At 35.1% G+C, this 22,342-nt stretch overlaps 2 protein-coding genes across 7 annotated transcripts in view; one reads left to right on the top strand and one right to left on the bottom strand.

Annotated features, from left to right (window-relative positions):
* The window catches only part of LOC105203826 (juvenile hormone-binding protein), a 423,181-nt gene that overhangs the window by 336,700 nt on the left and 64,139 nt on the right, over nucleotides 1-22,342 (bottom strand). The window lies entirely within an intron of this gene.
* Nucleotides 1-22,342, top strand: part of LOC105203812 (solute carrier organic anion transporter family member 74D) — a 184,291-nt gene that overhangs the window by 137,778 nt on the left and 24,171 nt on the right. For all 6 annotated transcript variants that reach the window (XM_039451234.1, XM_026135228.2, XM_039451232.1 and 3 more), the window contains 5 exons: nucleotides 9,690-10,150; nucleotides 10,879-11,258; nucleotides 15,958-16,181; nucleotides 16,517-16,657; nucleotides 18,734-18,856. In XM_039451234.1, coding sequence (XP_039307168.1) covers nucleotides 9,827-10,150; nucleotides 10,879-11,258; nucleotides 15,958-16,181; nucleotides 16,517-16,657; nucleotides 18,734-18,856 — 1,192 coding nt within the window. In that variant the 5' untranslated portion in view covers nucleotides 9,690-9,826. The remainder of the gene's footprint in view (nucleotides 1-9,689; nucleotides 10,151-10,878; nucleotides 11,259-15,957; nucleotides 16,182-16,516; nucleotides 16,658-18,733; nucleotides 18,857-22,342) is intronic.

The following is a 22,342-nucleotide window of genomic DNA, read 5'->3' as shown; positions in this document are numbered from 1 at the left end:
TATAAACAAAAATATAAAATATTATTTAGAGGATTTGATATTATTAAATTTTGTCAAATATATGTTTATTTCAATATTTTAATAATCATTTAAAGAGCCCAATATTATTTTGATAACAATAGTATAAAAAAGTTAGAATTTTTAGTTTGAAGATATTATTTCGTATCCGATATTTTTCAAAGTTGTTAGTACACAAAAATGAATATGTTTGTCTTGATGAAAAATATATATTATATGTATAAAAATATACAAACAATTTCGTGTAAGCAAGTTACACGTCTGAAGCTATAAAATTTTTTAAAACAGATTTTATGTTCTTTTTTGTGTACGAGACAATAATTATTGGTTTTATATTAACTTTTTTATGTGTGTATGCATGATTTTTAGAAATCTTCTATATATTTGAAAATAATTTTGATTTTGCTGAAGTATCATAACAATTTAGCTAGACAATCCATACAAATCCAAAAATTTTATTAGATATATTTTATTGAATTGTCAAATAATCATGTCAAATAATCAGCAGAATACTAAAACGAGATAATAAATATTACAAAAAGTTTTGATATTCTAACAACCAGTTTGAGCCTATATAATTATTTTTAAAACTACATCTAGCTTAATTTTTAGATATTCAGCAAAATTGTTTTTTTTTCCGTGTAGTTTGATAATTTGGAAAATTCTTATACAACGCTGATTCTATTTAATTCTATTCAATGATCGCAGAATAATTTGTAATTTAGAGAACATGGTTTTGCCATGTATATTCGATACTATTCCACCATTCCTCCATTCGACGTTTCATCGTCAAGAGCAAACGGGATTAAACGCCTCTTTTCGTGCATTGTGATGGCTCGCAACAACGTTGTTGAAATACTCTGTCTAGGCAAACGTGGACATTTTTTTGAAAATACATGACACCACAGGGCGAGTGCACCGAGTGAACTTGACAGATGGTTCTCCGCTTTTTATCACGAACGTGCACTACGTAACGCAGGCGTAGGGGCCTGTTTATACACAAGTTTATCAATGTAATGCGCCGCTGCAACGCGTTTGCACATAACCCATTTGAGATCGTCGCCCGCATAATACTTTTTCCTCCAACTCCGTTTAATGGCGAAATGCAGGATACAGTGGACGCGACGCAACAACCAAACAAATTACAGCTGTTAACACGAAATGGTATCATATTCTTTCTGCAGATTAAAACTTGAATAAAAAATATTAATTAAAGAAATTTACGGGATGAGAGTGTAAAATATAGACGCGAGTTAAAAAAAAAAGTATTTGTTAGAATTCTGCAGAACATCGTATCTGCAAGATTTATAAAAATTAAAAAAAAAGATTATTTTAAAATATATTTGACAGTCTATTTCATCATTGCCTAATATGCTGCCCTAGTCTAGATAGTTTTTATTATAGCCTGACAACATAGCATCACAACTTGCTGGCAGTCTCTCGATGCGAAAATTTATGGGCAGAGGAAATTTCAAAGAAAACATACATGTAGTACAACAACTTGAAGCAGTTACGTTACCAAATCCGGCAAATATGAAAGTTGCTTTTCTCAGCTGCGTTAGAAAACTAGTCAAAAGCATATCCACATTATAATGGTTATCAGGTTGTAATAAAGATTTGAACAATATATTTTTTTAATGTTCTAATGTACTATCACTTTGATGGTAACATCGTAATTTGTATGCATGTTCATATGTACATGCTTTCATACTTATTGTTTAGTATAAGTTTTAAGCTAGCAAACATCATTTTTCTTAATAATTATTTTGTAACATTCTTACGATTAACTTTCTCGTTTATTAAAAAGAATCTACAACGTCATTGAAATTATTTTATCACATTTAAATTAATATGTAATATAAATCAGAGAAAATTGGATTTAAATTTGATTTATACTCGAATCAAAGAAACTCGATTTGATTCAACGTGAAAATTTTAAGCTTCATTCAATTCAATTTTGAGAGAGAGAAAGTGCTATCAAAAATTTGATTCAGTTTGATTCAATCTAACAAATGCTTGATTTGCACATTTCTGTTACATACATAAATACTCGAACCAAAAATAGATAGTATCTTTCTTTAATTTGCGTTCACATTTTACACTCTCTCTTTTCGTAAATTCTTTTAATACTTTTATTAATAAATATTTAAAATATATAAAAAAAATCTTTATAAATACTTGAACTGTAGAAATTTAATCAAGTTGAAAAATTTAATCTTTAGCGCAATACCATGTTTCTTGGTCAGATTGTTTATCACCGATTGGGGAGAATCGCAGAAATAATGAGCGGCATAAAAATTGTCGAAATGTACGTTGTGCAATCTGGTAATCTTTCCGACATCGTCAGTACGCGAGAGATTGACTGTCACTCTCGCGCGTTGTAAGCGATAAATTATCAACTTAATTTAACACGGCCCGGTCTCGCCTCCCGTCTCGAATTAAATGGTTTAATAAATTTGATCGTTTGATACGCGCCGATAATACCGTGTACAATCCATTTGACCGCACAGGCGCGAATTAAAGGCGCGATTAACAAATTACGAAACGGCAACTTACGAGCATAAGAACGTTTTGGCAGTTTTTTTTCAAATAAACGGTTATAGCCGCAGCATTGCGGCTGGGAGAATGGTGCCCACGTAACTGCGTATTAATGCTTTAAATAGCAATTTATGTCTTCGCCAGAGTGTCGAATTTATCGTTGAGATTATTGGTAGCGATTACGTTTCCAATGAAAGTGCATCAGTCTTTAAAACCGAAGTCGTGCATCTAAGATAAAGATCGTAGACTGTGATATCGACTCGCTTAAATATTGATTCATTCGAGATATATTTCCGATGATAAATCTTTCGCTTTACGTATTATAGTCGTAATAATGCCAACTTAATTTATTTTATTTTTAAAAAATTCTATTAAACAGTGTCTTGCAAAATAAATTAAAAGTGAGTCTCATTCAACCCAAATTTTAAATATATAGTTTTAAGAATCTATTTAATGGGGTTCTTTAAAAATTAATTAAATTGATCTTATTTGTTGATCAATCTTATTTCTAATTTAATAGTACATTGATAATAAAGAAATAACTAGTGATAAACCCGTAATAATTGTCAGTCATTATTGATGATTTATGATTCATCTATTGTTTAATTGACAATTAAGAATGCCGGATGTTATCACTAAATGAATTTAAATATCTACTAGCTAATTAATTAATTCAAAGAGCGATGAATCAAAAAACGTAATTCATCTTTTAGACGCGACATTGCATTTTAAAGATATATTTTGGCTATACAATACGAGTTAAAAGTTATTGAAATTTAAAAACTGGAGGTTTCTCTAGGTTTATTTTTTTTTCTAATCAACAATAAAAAATGTTGATCACAAATGCCTGAACTTTGGCTCTGAAATTGGCAAAGAAGAAAATATTGGAAAATTTGATTTATAATGGTTTTTGCAGCAAAAATTACGTACTATATTTTGCTTCAATGTTAAAAAACTTTTAAATAAATAAGTGAATCTAAATGAATTTTTGTACAAATACATTTATTAGAGTTTTATTATTATAGTATACGTAAAAATTTCGATTGAATTGCTAATGCTATCTCCCCATCAAATCTGCAAATAAATACTGCCAAACTTTTATGTAAGAATCAAGAGTAAACAAAAAATTAAATAACTTTTAAACCAATAAGTGAATTGCTGTCAAATTTTACATAAATACTCAAACGTAATACTAGAGTATTTTATGAAATTTTTGTATTTTTGGGGATGCTGTGAGATACACATCCTTATCCCCAACCGAATTCGGGTTGTCATTCGAGGTGAATGTCGATTCAACGTTCGCGCCTAAATATCTACGATTACCGCGATTGATTCTCGGCCGCTTCGAACGAGCGGCCTGTTTTGAATCGCTCTGTATCACAACGTGCTACACGCTGGCATTGAGGTGTAGTCTAAGCAGAATAGGCTAACTAACCAACTAACCACGAGACCACGTCAGTAGGACAGTGAAAGGCGACCTAGACCAAGTCTCTTTCAAGCCGCCGCGCGCCGCGCCGCATGGCGCGGTCGCGACGTTGGAACTTTAACAGAGGGAGAAAGAGAGAGAAAGAGAGAGAGAGAAAGACGGCGTAAAAGACGCACGTGTCCCACGCGTGTGTGTTTACCAACACGCGCGGCCACGTGCAGCGCGTGTGCGGCACGTGTCACGGTGTGCGTACGCATACTGACCGCGGTGCGCGGCAGGGAAAAATGGAGCTGCAGCGGCGCGGGAGTCGCCGCGCCGCGTCGCGCCGCGCCGCTCGCTCGCTCGCGCGGATATTTTAATGCCTCGCTGTCGGAAGTGCAGTTAAAGCGCCGTTAACGTTAAGCGTAAATTATTCCACGGGCGTACCGCGGGGGAGATCTTAGCCGCGTAGCTCACCACCACGTGGACCTCGTTAAACCTCGTCGCGACCTTTCGCGTGGGCACGATCGGGTTTCATCGATCGAATCCCGCGCGACCCCAGACGCCCCGGAAATGCCTGGCACGATCGCGTGCTCCGCCCTTTCGGATTCTCCAAAAGACGCTGACGATTGCGCGACCCGCGCGCGGCGGTATATACTTCCGTCGACGTCTCCAGTCCTCGGTGTTGAACGCACGTACGTCGGGGCTTCCCTGAGAACGGGAATTACGAGATACTCGAGTCTCCAGTTCAAGCTCACGGGCGGCATACACGAGGGACAACTTATTACCGGAAATTTCTTCCTCGCGTATGTAAAGTTGCGTGGAACCACTACACCTGGTTCCCGCGTCGCTCGAAGAAATCGTAGACAAAGTCACGTTTTCGTACGGAGGTCGCGCCACGCGCCGCGCCGGTGTGAATGACTTGACGCCGACGTTCTGGAGGACACGCCGGCCGTGTAGCGCGTAGTTATTTGAAAGTATAAAGAACGCTATGTTTGCCGGAATTTTATCGTATTTCCGCGCGCCGCGTAGCGACCCGTAATGCTATGCGTAATAAATTATAAGCCGCGGCGGCGATTCAAGAAAGCGGAATAAATTAATAGCAAAAATATAATTTTGTTACTCTAACCAGCGGTTATCTCTCTTGTCAATCGGATTACGGTTTATTATAATTAGCTTTAATGAGAGTCCGTATAAACGAGCAGATAAAATGTTGCTTGATTTATAGAATTTTTCGTAGGAATAAATCGAATAAAATTCGACGACTTCCAGACACAGTCGCGCAATCGTTTTCCTTTCTTCTGCTTTTTTTTTCAAGAATTGCGATATATCACTATTATTCCTTTTCTTTGCACATTTCGTTTTTCTCTGAGCAAACTGCGAAAAAAGAGTGCGGGATAATTTTAAGCGGCTGGAATTGCTAATACGTCCGACTCTGTCTGATTCCTACGACTGATTCATTCGTGAGATATTTGCGGGTCGGAGCTGGTTCTACAGAAGATTTTCACTCTTGGACACGGACGAGAGGATGGGCGGGAAAGGGGTAGGGGCGGACGACTTGTCCGAAAAGGATTTACGATCGGCAAAAACGCGCTCTCGCAGAATTTCGCCATCGCAGCCGGCCGAGCGAACGAACGAGCGAGCGAGCGAGCGAGCGAGGCGACGAGAGAGTCGGCGGCGGCGGCCGGCGCTTCGGTCCTTTCGATTTCGTTCTCGTTGCGGGATTGTAACTTCGATGCCAGACTCTTGCAGCGAGAAAAGCAATGGCAACGGAGATAAAAATAACAATTTTCGACGACCTCCTTGCCTGCCGAAAGAAAGTCCGTCGGCGTTCGGAGAGAGAAATCAATGCACGGCCGCCATTATTTTAATCGAGATGTACCCAGTGACAATGTGTAATTGTGTGTTAATTATTAATTTACACACAAGTACTTTAACATTGAATTTGTGAAAATTGGAGCAAAGAGTCTCTATTCCAAAACTCACAGTTTTTGCAATTACGTATCGAAAGTATGGAAAAAAAAGAAGTGAAAATAAATAATTTATTTAATTTAACGATATATGATAGAAAGAAATTCCGCTGAGCTTTTAGTACTATGAGATTATCCGATGTGGAGTGTCAGATAGTGAGAAATGATGCAGGCGCCAAGTCTGCATCTGTTTTCAAGAGGGCCGCAATCTTCACCCTAATTTTCATGCACGCACAGTGTACGTTGGTGAATGGCAAATGTTATAGGGTCAATGGCGCGTAGAAACGGCACCGTAGTACCGTAAACAGATTCGTATTCTTAGACGGGATTTTAGGGGTCAGCCACCATACGCCGTTAAGCCATTAACGATGATATAAAATCTGCTCGCTAACGCGCGCGACGATGTTCCGCAATTTCCACACTGTTTATTCAGCGTCTCGCCGGTAAATCGTACGGCGAGTGTCTGCCCTAGCGCCTATTCTGCGACTGAAAATAGCAATAATCTATTCATTCCGAGAATATTTCGTCCTCCTGATTCGTTAGCTTCTTGTTACTGATAAAATTAACAGCTTGGAATCAAAGCGACGGAACGCTTCGGTGTACGGCAGGAGATAAAGACGTTATGGTCAGACATAAGAGACTGTTTTCCTCGTATTTTGAAATGATGACTCGATTACGTTAGTCGATTCATCAAGATAATAAAGTATTTTCGACATTGCTCAATACGTTTTACTCGGAATTTATCTGAGTGATATAGTAGTAGACATAGACATTATGGTCAGACATGTAAGACGGTTTCTTCTATCTTAGAACGATACGACTATTTTTGACAGTCCTATTATACGTATTCAGTGTTTATCAAGATAATATATTGATACGACAGTAAATACAGACATTATGGCCAGACTATAAAGAGGCTGCTTCTTCTATTTTGAAATAATATGACTATTTTTAACAGTATTATATTTATTCAGTATTAACCAAGAATGTTGATACGACTGTCGATACAAACATTATCAGACATAAGAATGCTTTCTCAGCTTGGAAATATGATTTTGTCAATTCAGTGTCGAGACAACGAAATGCCTTTGAAATTTATTCTGTCTCTTTAATAGTTATCTGGATAATGCATAAAAAACATATTTTTATAAAATTAAAAAAATATCTTTAGATTTTTTATTTTAAAATAAAGATAATTACTCTGGAATTATATATTACATATATATATATAATATATTTATTTGTTATGACAAGAATATATATCTGTTATAATAAATACTATTTTTTCGAAACGTTATTAATTTGCAATTAAAAAATTAAAACAAAATTGCCATTATTTTAAATAAAAAATATATATCTTATGTTTAATCATAACGTTTGTATTTATCTACCTTACAAAGTACGATTTTATTATTTTAATGATTAAGTATACATAATATGTAATTTATATATTATAAAAGAATTTTAATATATGTCGAGTCATAAATTTAAGAATATATATTCTGGAAAGTAGAAAATAAATATCAAGCATCTATTGGTAATATTTCGAAATCTATTTCAAACAAATTTAACTTTCACAAATTCAAAATTCAAGAAAACCTTCGAAATTGCGTTTATGCAGGCTTTTGTACTTTTATACACTTGACGCGTGTATAAATTTCTTACATAACTCTCTTTAAAGTTAATTTTAAAATAAGAATATTAATTGCTGGACTTGAATCTTGATTACAAGAAGCGAGTTTGTATGTTGCGAGTACGCAGTTTCGAGCGCGTAAGTCGGTGTGTAATTGCGAAGAAATCCCAAAGCGAAAGTGAGAACGTGTCTTCGCCGTCACACATATCCAGCTGCAGTGGCGGTTCCAGTGCACAAACTCCTACTCGCGCTGTCAGTGAAAACTGCCGGTGCGATAGCTCGTAGAATGGAACGCGAGGGAAATGAGGAAAATCGGGCACCGATGAAAGTGAGAGGACGCCGGCTACAGGGTGTCTCAGACGGCTTATTCCGCAGTCGACCGCGAGAGAAAGGAGTTCACCTCTAATGGAGCGGCCGGTCCAGTCGGTCGGTCCGCGCGATCGATGGAAAACGAAAAAGGCGCAGTGGCGGAGGTTCACCGTTATCAGAGCTTACGGTTTCGGAATCTTTTCATTATACATTCAAGTTTCCAAAATGTAACTGCGACGTGACAGCCAAGTTGAAATCAAATTTTTTTTTTCTTTGGAGAAATGAATGAAAAAGCGTAATGGCGGAAAGATCATCAAACAATCAGTGGCGTTTCGAGTCAGTTTCATTGTTCAAATCGATTTTTAAAATACGTCTCGTGAAAGAGATAATTGCAATAAACACATCGAGAAATCGACGTGCGCTGCGAAACGAAAAAGTGCATCGCAATATGAATTTTTATATTTTACGAATGAGCAATTGCCTTTGGTTGAGCAAAAACTTCTTAAGTCCCCGTCATACGTCCGCGTAATTATATTTATCGCACTGAGGGAAAATGAATTTCTCGCGTTCGCCAGGATTATTTTCTCGCTACGCCCATGACCTAGACATCAGACCTACTTGCGGATTCTCTGAGGAGAATTGATATGCGCGTTCTACACACCGCGATGACGAACGGATTAAATCGGAGAGCGACTTTCACGTTTGCTCTCACGCGTGATTCTTTCCTTTCTTTTCTCTCTCTCTCTCTCTCTTTTTTTACTTTTCTTCAACATGCACCGCGCTTTATTCACCGGGCGCGCGCGACCGCCTGAAGATTTCATAAGGCGATTGTTCGAATGCGTTACGTCAACGGCGCGCGCGAACTAATTCCATATAATACAATCCGGCTGCGAGGCCATGGCGCGGTGTCTGGTGTCGTAAAGTCCCATATTTTATATGCCGTAAGTTGCTCCGAATAACGCTACTCGCGTTACACGTCCAAACGCGCGCCGCGTCGTGCCGCTTTTCGTCTAACACTCGCGATTATTACTTACTTTGTGTTACAAATAAATATACGGGGAGAAAGGGAGGCAACTGGCTCTCGTAAACCTTTCTCTCGGCGGAGATTAAATAACTGCTGGGCGCGAATCCCATGAAATTTGCGTACGCTCACGCGGAACAAAGCGAGATTTCGAGGAAGGCGCGTCGGCGATCTGCATGATTGCAGTTATAAATAATGCCGCGTGAACGCGTAAGTTAGGAATTTGCATCCTCTCAATTTTTTTTTTTGTTTTTTGAAACGTTGAAAATTTGTTAACGATTTTGCGAATTTATGCACGGAGAGAATTGCCTCTTAAAATTTACCCTCGAAATTATGGCAATCGTGGGACAACATGGATTTCAAATAATTTCACTGTATTTTTTTTTAATAAAATTTTACAAAATTTTATAATATAAAATATTAAGCACTATAAAATTTTATAAAATATAAAGTATAAATTAATTCAAATCATTCAAATAATTTTATATACTTTATAATTTATAAAATTTTATAATTTTATTTTAGTAAAATTATTTAATATAAAAATTTGGTTAAACTTGATCGAATTTTACTAAAATCATAGTAAAATTCTTCAAAGTCTCTGTCCGACGACTGTCGTGATTTTAAGAGAAAATTCTCTCCACGTATAACGCTGATGACATTAAACGCATTAAGATAATTAGATTGAATTTAAAAACTCGAGAAAAGGTGGAATATGACTAATTACTTTTTTATATACATATATATTATTAATATAAATCTTCTATTTAATAGTTCTTTTTCTTCTATTTACAGATTGATTACTCAATCGCGAGCTTTTCGAGCGGTTCTTCCAACGAGGAAAAGTCCCAGCTGGAGTTCGTGAGGGTGCTAAAGGCGGAGGAAGAAGCAACCCGCTGTAACACGTATACAGGATAGAACGAGAAGGAATAATGGCGGGCGAGGACACGCAGATCTTGTCGAACGGCACCGTGGAGGCGCTCACGATCATCCCGTCGAAGATGACGAACGGAAACGGGCTGATCTGCGGCGACAAGCAACACAACAACAACGGCTCGATACCGAATGGGAAGTTGCACGGGGGGATCGGCGGCGCGGAGAATGGCAATCTGATCGTGCCGGATGAGAGGTCGAGCAGCCTTCACACGGAGTTCGACGACGCCGACGTGTCCTGCGGCTGGGGACCCTGCAGACCCCACTGGCTGCAGTACTTCGCCACGAAACAAGCGTTCTTAGTAACCTTCTGTCTTACCTGGGTCAGTACACCGTAGTACACAGAAATTTTATAATCTCTCCTTTGAATAAATAAATTTATTCAATTTAAAAAACGTTACATATAATAGACAACTAGGGATAAAAGTAAAAGAGTAAAAAATAAAATGGAAAGTAAAACGATGCGCAGTGTGTATCATTTTTCAAAAACAATACTAAAGGATTAACTATATTGTGCGAAAAAATGAATTTGGTAATAACACTATAGCTTATGGCACCGTTTTCAGCATTCAAAAATCTATAAGAAATACCTTGTCTGGCTCAAAATAATTGAAAAAGCATTTTTTTGTAAACTAATATAATATACGGTAAAAAAATTCCAATTAAATGGTCAATATATAACTAAATATTTAATAATGTTTAGAAATCATATTAATAGTAATCAAATGTAAAAATAGTAATCAGTTACCAAACAGTACTAAATATTAATAAATATTTGATTTGTATTAAATGAATATTTAATTGAAACTCTTTCACTAAAAAGTTTACTATTTAATATCAAATTAACTATCATGTAAGCTTTTGATTATTATTATTACCGAACTCTGTGTTCAATGTACGTAATTTTTCTTTAAAATTGAAAGAAGTACAGACTTTTCACGGATTTCTTTGACCAACGATTTTATCGTACGAGACTCACGGCGACGAGAGTTGATCTTGGTAAGTTGGCGCAAAGTCACTTTTATTTAATTTTTTTTTCTTTCTACCCCAGGTGCTTCAAGGCATGTACTACACATACTTCGTCTCCGTTATCACGACAATAGAGAAGCTCTTCCAAATCCAGTCGAAGACGACGGGCATTATCATGTCGGCTACGGAGATCGGCCAAATCGGGTCCTCCCTGCTACTGACGTATTATGGCGGCCAAGGTCACCGGCCCAAGTGGATCGCCTGGGGCATGATCCTCTTCGCCGTGAGCTCGTTCACCTGCTCGATACCCCACTTTATCTTCGGCGAACAGCTGATTCTTCAGAACGAGATGCTGTTCAGCGGGGTCGGGCACGGCACCGACGGCCGCCGGCTTAACAGCTCGGATCCGATACCGGCGAATCTCTGCAGTTTCCATGAGGAAAGGAACGTCACGATAGATGGGTGAGTGCCGTCATAACTGTCATAACTCTCCTTCGAGTTATCCTCCCTTCTATTTCTAAATTCTTAATGAGCGACGCCTTCTGACGATTCATCATAATGAAGAGAGATATCTCCATTTGGCTTCTACCCTCGTGATTAAGTAATAGCTAACTCAACAGTAATGAATCATCAAAAACGCAGAGAATTGGAGTTTATTAATCGCAGTAAATATGAGTGTGAGAGAGAAATCGGACTATCCGGAATTATCATAGTTGTTACATTAGCAGGTTAATTAATTTCATAATTAATTAATTTAATAAACTTATCGGTTTGAATATTAATGAGGTAATTAATGTAGCTGTTTGCCCCCCCTCTCCGTTAATTATTTTAATCCAATTTAATAACGACTAGTGATGATTCGTATTTTTAAAATTTACTCCTCACTTAACAAATTCAAATAACGCTTTCGTTTTACGTGGAGATTGATAGAGAAGCATTTATGATTACGATTGGGGAAAATTTACGATCGTCACGTTATTACAATATCTCGCGGGGAAACAGGGCGGCATGCAAACGATCAGCTGTGTTATCGTTTCGGGCGAGATACAATAATCGTTTACCATGATAAATACACAATGTAAGGCGGAATACCGCCGAAGTAATGGGCGTGCAGTTTTGCCTCGAACTCCGTATTATACAAGAACCGGTTCGTCGCATTTCTACGAGACGGGTTGAACCGGCGGTTCGTAATCCGAAGGTAACTAATGAAAAACGAATTGCGCGCGCTTCACGTTACCACAAAGATCTTTTAAACAGTCGAATATTTTCGAGTAGAAGTGGCCTATGCCAAAAACAGCGTTCCAGAAATAGAAAATAGGAAATAGGACGCATTAAAGAAGGAGGACTCTGTTAAGAGTTTCTTAAGAAGTGATAAATGTGTTATATATATAGAAAATACGTATTTTAGTACGTTAAAGAGGTTTTCCAAATTAAAATGGTGAAAGAAAACAACATAACGTTTTATTCAAATATACCATTGAAAAGACGTTGTCATCTTCTTATCATAAATAATGAACAAAATCTAAACTATAGAAGTAATGATTTGTTACTCAAAAATATTTTCTTTGTGACATTAATAAATATTGACGTGAAAAAGAATTGAAAAATAATTGTTTATAGTAATGATTTAAATGTACTAACAAGCGATATTGTCACATTTTCACTGTGACATTATATTTAAAGAAAACTGTATAATGAATATTTTACACTTTTACACGAAAATGATATGGTAAACTTTTTTGATTACAAATATTCCTTAAGCTCCCGTCTTATGAACACAGGTCTTCAAAATTCTTATATTTTGTTTGTAAATAAATTACTTAAAATTCTTCTTGCCATAAGACTCAACGTTATTTTAGAATATCATTGAAACTAGGAAAAAAATTTTGCAGAAAAAGTATTCCTTTTTTAATAATAGAGTAAAATCTGGTCACAACGTATGAAAAATATCAATATTTCAAACCGAATGACACCTGACCCTGATATTAAAAATTTAGATGTAGACCGTTTTGCAAACACACGCTGCGAAAAATGCTTTTGCGCAGCCTTTTATCGCCAGTCTTGATTACGTCGGTGAAAACTTAACATTGCGAAAATTTGGGAGTAGTATCTGTTAAAAAAAAAATGTAGGCGCCTGTCGGTGTTGAACATGCAGATACACTAGACTGAGAGAAATGTTTGATAAAATCAACCAACGTTTGGTTGAATAGTGATCAAACGAGTTTTATAGTTATAATTACTAAATACATAATTGTTTTAACAAACAATTTGTAGCCTCAACCAAATAATTATTTTCATACAACAAATTACAAAAAGTTTTGTTAAATGAAACTAATTTTAAGTTTTTGGTAACAGTAACTTCAAAATTCAATTGATAACTATTCAACTAAACGTCAGTTAATCTTATCAAACGATTTCTCTCACAATGACTGTAGATACAAGCAGTAGATGAAAGATTGTGAACGGTGATCAATGTGGATACTGAGCGTAGCCGATATGATTTTGGCAATCGGGCGATGTGGGGGCTGATTTCTCCTATCGGTGAAAGTAGCCAGTGACTTACTCGTAAATTAGGAGTCGTTGTGAATAGACGAAAAGAGCCGGGAGATAGAAACGGAGTAAAGTCTCCTTGTGAGCGCGCGATACAGTCGTGAGGCACGAAGCCGATATTTAATTTGCGGTAGCGATGGATAGCGAAGTAGTGGCCGTGCAGTGATAGCGATGGACAGCGAAACTATAGCGTGAGACCGGCGAGCCGCGATCTGCATCCCTGAGTGCGCATTTTTGATGTACATATATCACGAGTTTTATGCGTGTGTAAAAGTAAATGTGACTATTTCTTTACATAAAACGTGCCTTTATTTAATGCACAACCATTGATTTCTCTTGACAAATCCTGACGTAAACGCTTTCGTCATAGAATACGAGAGCTTACAGTGTTTTGTTACAAAAAAAAGAATCCAGGCATGGAGGAGAACATCCTCATGATTCATCTCTTCCTATACGGTATTCTCATATTTATGGGCCCCTATATGCTTTTTCTTCTTTTCATGTTCTTGCCCGATGAAGAATTCCCTCTTGAGGAGAGTATAATCTTCCCGAGGATGAGTTTTGAAGAGAAAGTAGCGATTGCGTTGGGGATAGTGACAATATTTATATACTTGGTGGAGTTTATACACTTTTTGCTATTCTCGTGGTAGACAAGTGACAATTGGTGAGAATCAAACATATTTCCTAATACCACAAACACATATATTATTAACTCTTAAGCACATTAGTGGGTCTGAGAGACCCTTATAAAATTTCGATCGCTTACTGTCTGGAGGAAGGATTGAGATAGGATGTTTGGACCAGGATGTAAAAACGTTTGAAATCTTTCCTTTCAATTGACATGGTTAAATAACTTTTTTGGTCAACTATAGTTTGAATGGTACGGCAGCAAAGTTTTGTTAGCATCAATGGGACCCGTATAGTGTACTTTTTTGGTGAGTAATCTTATATAAAAGAACCGTACAAAACACGAACAAGTCCGTTTACGTAAGTTACTCGCATATACTCTGTCTAACTTTAATGCTGTGGAGAAGGCTTTTGCGCGGGATCTAAAATTTTCAACAAAATTTCAGACACTTTGAGTTAATAAAAAATATTTCTTGTTTGCTATTATATACATAATTATACTTTTTAATAAGAATGACAATAACAATTTTTTTTTAAGTATGACTCTTTATAGGTGCTTATATGCCGGAGTTATCCTGATAAAAAAATTGTAAAAATTTAGGAACATATTTATTTTAAACGTTACAGTATAAAGATTAAATCTCTCGAGAAGAGATTTACTCGAAAAAATTGTAAATTAATCTAAAAAAGAATTGTTTTTAAATCTCTTCGAAAATAGTTTCTTAACGAAAGAATAAAAGTATGCAAGTTCTGCGCGTTTTAATTTTAACACCACATGCATCATAACGACGTAGTGCATAAAAAGATTAATTTTCACAGAGAAAAAAAGCGACAGGCAGAGAGAGAGAGAGAGAGAAAGATAATGATAATATGTTTAGTTAACGAGCGAGAAAGTTTGGTTGGTAACATCAAATTTTCTGACGGCAGTAATTATTAACAACGATCCTCATTCTTCAGCAGGCGCGTCTACATATGCCGTTATAATTACGTTAATTGCTGTTGCGTAATGAAAGCGTCCACTGGTAGGGCACAATAAGATTCTACGGCGCCGGCGAACGAAATGCTCGAAACTGATCCACGCAATTTAATGCGGCTATAAAATAGGAGCAATGTCGATTACGTTTTTCTTGATAACGTGCGCACGCTTGCAGCTGCGCTTATCACTTATCGCGAAGAAAAATGACCGTGTATTCCTCTCACGTAGGCGTTAACTTCCGGATGTATTTCCGGAAATAGTTTGATAGACAATTTTTTCACTGTGAAATAAGTTATTGGCAAGAAATAGGATAAATTCGATAGGAGAAACTGTGACATTTTATACGTTATGAGATAATTTGCTTATTTTGTAGAATAAATAATGGGAGATTACAAAAGTTTATTATATTCTGAATTTACTGCTTCTAATAAATTTGAAAATTGTCAGTATCAGATCTCGTAATTTATAATAAATGTTATCATTTTATCTTATAATTAATTTTAATATTTCAAACCAGATATTACGTTCACAATATCAATCAGACATTTATTTAATGCGATATAAAAAGATTTTTCTCTCATAATTTAGGGCTTATCCAGACAAACTTACATAGCTGTATAACCATATGCATAAGAAAATTGATTGGTCCACTTCCTTATGCATGTGCTAATGGGCCTATCAATTTCCTTATGCGTATGGTTATGCAGCTGTTTAAATTTGTCTAGATAGACTCTTACTCTCAGAATTATGATAGTTGTGAGATAACATATAGACTTTGAAGAATTTTATTTTACTTTTAATAAAATTTAATCACATTTCACTAAAAATATAAGTAAAGTTCTTCGAAATACATGTGCCCCGTGATGTTAAGGATAAATTCAATGAAAAAATTTTCTCCGTGTACGTGTTGTACTTTAGGAGAAGTCATAAAAAATTAAGTAATTAAGCGTTAAGTAATGATTTGTAATTAACTTTATTATATTTTTGTTTTCTTTTCTCTTGTTGAAGATTGAACATAACAATACCGGACAGCGCGCTCCCGTCTCCGACGGAGTACTGCAAAGGCGATTTTCTTATGGAGCAGAGAATACAGAGCAAGATAACCACGGTGGTGCTTGCGATATTTTTTGTATCGTTACTTGGTGTAGGAATGGGTCAAACGGCGGTATATACTCTCGGTATACCATACATCGATGACAATGTAGCCAGCAGAGAGAGCCCTTTGTATTTTGGTAAGTTCTTTCATTAAATTGCAAATTTCTGCTCTCATTCGTCCATTCATTTTTTTATGTATCCTTTAGCGCGATAGATAGTTTAATTATATTTTTAAATAATTTAGTCATGTGTTTATTTTCATTATTTGGAAATTTAAATCTAGTAAATTTTAATTGTTAATTTATAACAATTTTTAATATATAAAATATTAAATACTTTTTTAACGTATCATTATTTTTTTTAGTGCAAATTAAGAGATTTCTTTTTCTTTCTTATATTTACAAATTGAATGCCTGTTCAAAATTTGATTATAAATTTAAGACTTGAAAAATGATTTGCTTCTGTGCAACAGCGATCACTATTGGAGTGCGAATTCTCGGTCCAGCGTTAGGCTTCATCCTTGGTTCTTTGTGCACGATGGTCTACGCGGATTTATCGAGAAATCCACAGATTACGCCATCGGATCCGAGATGGGTCGGAGCTTGGTGGCTTGGTAAGTTTAAATAAAATTATAATAATATTGAAAATGAAAATTATAACTGGCTCAGTTTTACGAAGCAAGAATAGCATAAAAGAAATACTCCGCTTTTGCGAAAGATTGTATTTTAAGTTTTATAATGTTTGCTATACTCAAATTATCAGAATTCTTTAAGCGCTTGTAACCTTCAATTTAATATAGAACGCAAAAAGACTTGGTTCATTAAAAGTGGTTTAACCGTCAAACCGTTCAAATTGCATTGTTAGTGTTACGTAATAAATCTATCTATATTTGTAACATGAGCACACCATTAGTCGGATTTCAATTGGTCTCTTGCGCTTGTTTTCACATCGAAAGACCAGAACATAAAAATAATTTCTCAGGCGTCAGATAACAGCAAATTAACAGTTTGTTTTAAGTTTGTGTTAAGTATTTCTTTTCATGTAATTTTATTGTTTATGTCTGATATTAATAACACTGCTAAACGCGTTGTAGTAATTGTATATAAAAATATAATTATTATTGCGTTTAATTAATTAGAGATGTGTATGCAAATCAAGAATTTTTAAATCCAATCAAATCGAATTTAATTTTTCTGTTTAAATCCGAAACGAATTAAATCAAATTAAATTAATTGAAACATAATTTTTAATCACTGACACAATTATTGTTGAGAATTGATTTTTAATACGATTGAATTTTAATATTGTATAGATAATAAGAAAAGAGATTTCCACGTAAAAAATAATATTGATTATAAGATACAAAATTCTTCTAAACAAATAATTATTTAAATATTTAATATAAAATTAATATACTTGAACACACTAATTATCCAGACATCAATTATCCGAATTTTCACAATATACAGGGTGATTATTAATGACTGTTTCCACGTTTTATCACAGGAACATGATTTACCGACGGATACGTATTTCTAACATATTATTATATTAGAAATTACAAATGCGTGCTCCTATGGTAAAAAGTGGGAACAGTTATTAATAATTACCCTGTATAAAAGATATTCATTCAATAATTAACTTTAACTTTAAAAATGCAATTCTATTCATTAAAAATGTTTACTTATGTCTATTTAATGATACTTATGATATCATTGGATTTATTTTTAATACAGATTAGATTATACGTTAACGAAATTAAAGTATTTGCCAATTTTATGAAAATATTAGCAAAGACGTATAGGACTCGACAGAAACTCAGACGTTATAAATATCTATATTGTCTGTTTGTATATTACATGACGCGAAATAAACAAAGATGACCCTCGCAGCGCGAATAACGACTTATTCCACTGTAATTGTAGTAAGCAAGTGGTAACGGTGACAGAAGGTACAAGAACCTAGCAGCATGGGGGAACTTTACTTTGCATCAGGTTATATAAATTTGCAGATTGTTACTCTGCATTTTCAGGGTAAATCGGAATATAAAATTGCTTGTGAGTTGAATCTATCAATGTTTCAAGTTCAAACTACACTTCGCAAGTATCACAAACGGAAACAAATAGAGTGTCGTTTATTTTTGCCTGTAACTGCTAAAGCTCTGGAGGAACGTATTAAAAGACATATTAAACAAGAGTTGAAACATATAGAAAATTTACGTATTAGAACGATGATACTCACAATAGCGGAAACGATGGAGAGGCTAGCGTAAGTAATTAAAATATTTAATCATATAATCTGTATAAATATTTATTACATTTTATATATATATATATATATATATATATATATATATAAAATGTATTATATATTAAGAATTTGTACAGATTATATGATTATACAAAAAATTTTCAATAAGCATACTCTTTAAATGTTATATGTATAAAATATATGAACATATAATCTATACAAGTACTTATTATATCTTAAGTCAGTTGGTGTAACGTGTATATATTGAAATTTATTTGTGCGGATAATTAGTAATATTATAGGTTAACTTTATTTGTCTGGATAATTGATGTGTCCAACTGTGTCTGTCATTTATCATCGTGAGACGACTTCATTGTTTTTTTTTTAATTATGTAGAACATCTCTTTCATATATACTAATTTTTCATACGATGTCTCAGGTCTGGTGCTCATATCGGCAATGCTGATGATCGTCAGTATAGGGATGTTCGCATTTCCTACGCGTTTGCCAACCAGTCGAACACCTCCACGGCGTACGGACTCACAAAAGCCCAGCTTGCGAGGTAAGTCCTGATTTATCCTTCGGGAATGTGCCTCCGATCTCTTTCGTCAGGCTGGTCGCCGTTTTTCGACCGCACAGCGATCAGATCCCGCGCCAACTTAATCTGTTTTTATGGCTCGCCGTAAGCTGCTTTGTGGCAGTTTCCCGTCTCTCTTTCTCTCATTATCTCACTTTCTCGCTTTACGTCTCGCGATTCCCGCGCGTACGAATCATCTCGAGGAGAAGGATAACGGGCGGAGCGTGATATCAATTTATCCTCGTTGCCGTGTAAAGCGCACGTGTAAATTTAAGTCGCGCTGTATACGTCATCGCGGTCGCGCTTTCTTTTTGTCTTTCTACGATTGCAATCTGCACGATTGCGGTATCTTGACACTTGATTATAGTTCATACCGACATTTATAGGGAATCGCTGCGCGTGATAACATCACGCGCAGTCTCTGTGCGGGTTAATCGGCGTGGATCGAGAAATAAGTGATTTTAAATTGAAAATTAATTAAACGTTAAAGTTTACCCGAACAAAGCTTTAAGAAGTATGTAAATGTGTGTGTGTAGATTTTGTTTCTCAAATTCGTAGGGATGTAATCTCTTTAAATTTTTAAATCATCGATTGTCGTGTTCGTACTCGAAAATGCAGAAGCACATCTTTTATATATGAATAATTATTTTGTTTATTTGGAATTGTATGAAAGTCCCTGTAGAGGAAAATATAATTGAAGGGTTTCTCATATATGTGCAAAGCTCCAAAAGTGAAATTTTCCGTAAACGAAAAACTTTTTTAAATCATTGTATTAATATGATAATTTATCTTTGAATATATAATATAAGAACAAAATTTTAGGCGTTACTATCTTGATGTTCCGTTAAAAAAAAAAAAAAAAAATTTAGATTTGTTTGACTGTTACGAAAATTTTATATTTACCATCTTTTAATCCTGTAATATTTTATATAACATATTATATGATATTTTATATAAGTGTTTTTTTATATAACGTTATAATAATGATAAAGATGAAGGAGGAAGTAGCCTTTAAAGCATAGACATTTATTTTACTTTTATTTACAAAATTTTACAAATTGCATTTAACAAAAATATCTTTTTATTTCTTTTCTTTTTTGTTTAAAAACGGTAATTTTTTTCGAGACGTATACAATAGATATAATAAATATAAAAATAAAGTTTTAATTAATATTAAAAAAAAATACCTAAAAAAACCATTGGACTTGTTTGAAAATTCTGTGGATATTTTTATTAAATTATATTTATTTATATTTACTATTTTTTGTTTAATTCTTGCTATAACAAAATTATTCATAATATTCATAATACTACTATTAATAGAGAATGATAGGACGTTATAACGAGAATGACTTGATAATTTTTTAAAAATTCAAAACTCATTTGATCTTTGTGAGAAACCCTCCAATTATGATAGCACACGTATAAAAACCACACGAGGGTACAATGTATAAAAATGTATACCACGGGAAAATTGACAAACACTGATACGGAAGAAAAGCGGAACTTTCGTGTGATTGCCGGTTATATTTCCATGCTAACGGCAAGTGTTTTTGTTGCGCGCTGAATTGTTCGCGACGAAAGGCGAAATTCTGCGCGCCCTGCCACTTGCTGTAGCGCCGCGGATCGAAGGCTAACGAGAATGCAAATAGAAGCCCGAGACAATGTGCTCTTCGTAAGTTAATCGGGAGCTCACGACGAGCGATTTCGCCTACGACTCGGATAATGCTTTCTCTTACACACATATTTACATTGCGCGTCAAGGTAACAATACATCGGCGTACCTTGACTGACAACAGATTTCGTCGGTTCTCTCTCGACCCGTTAATTTAAATTTTCATCGATCAATTTTTATTTTGTGATAATTGGAGACGGAATAAAAGTACGAAGATTTGAAAGAAAAGCTTTTTTTTCGCAAAAAGAATTTTCTTATCTCGAGTAAATATATTTTCCAGAATTATAATTTATCAATTTTTATAGAAATAATTATTTGTAACCATTTTTTTTTTATTAAAATGACATTTCACTAGAACAAAAGATTATTACTACAAATAACTGTTTTTTTGAATTAATAAATTATAATTTAAGGAAATGTAGTACAAGAAGTTCTATTCGCCTTGTTCAATTATTACAAAATGCAAAAAAAAATGTGTGCGACGCATTATGCAAAAAGTATTTACATGTAACATTTATTTTCAGACTTCATGATATAGAATTTTAAAAAGTTTCGTCCTGCCATTCAAGTTAAGACGTATTCGATCTATAACGACCTACGCGTTTAAATCGCCTCCGTTCTCCAACGACGTTCAAGACTTGCAACAGGATGAATCACTATGCCACATCCGCAGCTGCATCGATATCTCTCGCGCGAGGTCCCGATATTGGTGTCGAGGCGCTTGCCGTCGCGCAGCGACGAATAATGCATTCATATGGCTCTATCTATGCGCATAAAAGAAGGACCGAAGCGATTGGGCGATCTCCGGTAAGCCTCCACAACGGTCCAAGGTCAACGGCGGATCTAGATGCCGTGAGCGGAGAAAATCGGTATCGCCTCCGCCTATAAATATACATGCGGCTCCAATCGGGAAAGTACGGCTCTCGTCGAGATTTACAGGTTTCGACACGCCTGTGGAAAAAAAAAAAAGTTTGGCGCGCGATTAGCCTCTCTATCTCTCCATGGAGAATCGTCTCTCCTCTCGAACGACTCTCTCGCGAAATTCGGCGACCGTGAATAATCAGCCTCGTCCCTGATTAGATTTCTGCGCGTTTGCCAATTTTTATTTATTTATTTATTTTTTTTTTTAATTCTCCTCGATGTTTCCAGCTGAACTTGTGCTGCACAGAAGTGGCTCTTTGAAGACGGTGTTTCATGCTTCGTTTGCGATCCAATCACCTTGACCTGTTTAATCCTCCGATCTCTCTTAAGCGCGCGCCTCTCAAAATGTATTAACGAAAATTTAATACATTATCAAATTAATGGGCACTTATATTAAAGTCATTACATTTTATTAGCAAATATTAATAATTGAATCTGAAGCATTATATCGAATGGAAGACCATCTTAAGAGACAACAGTAATTTGAAATGCTTCAAAAAAATATTCTCTTTTCTAAAGAGATATTAATTTAAACATTCTCTCTCGATCTCGTAGAGTGAAAAATCATTCGAAAATTAAACTTAATTTTAATTCTATAAAAGTGAATTTTTGCTATTTTATTAGAGTAACAAATCACTCGAAAAAAATTGTACAAGTTCAATTTTCACTCTTTGACATTTTTACTTTACAATATTTAGGAATGTATTCGTCTCAAGTACCTAAATGCCTTCTTAATTTAATTTATTTTTCAAAAATTTTAATAAAGTTTTACAAAATACAGTTTTATCGAATAGGATTTCTATTTAATAGAATTTTTAAAAAATACAACATATTAACATATTTAAAAAATTCCGTACAATTTTTTATAATGCAAA

This window comes from Solenopsis invicta, chromosome 6 (assembly GCF_016802725.1).
Source record: "Solenopsis invicta isolate M01_SB chromosome 6, UNIL_Sinv_3.0, whole genome shotgun sequence".
Lineage (NCBI taxonomy): Eukaryota > Metazoa > Arthropoda > Insecta > Hymenoptera > Formicidae > Solenopsis > Solenopsis invicta.
This window is presented reverse-complemented; position numbering and strand designations above follow the sequence as displayed.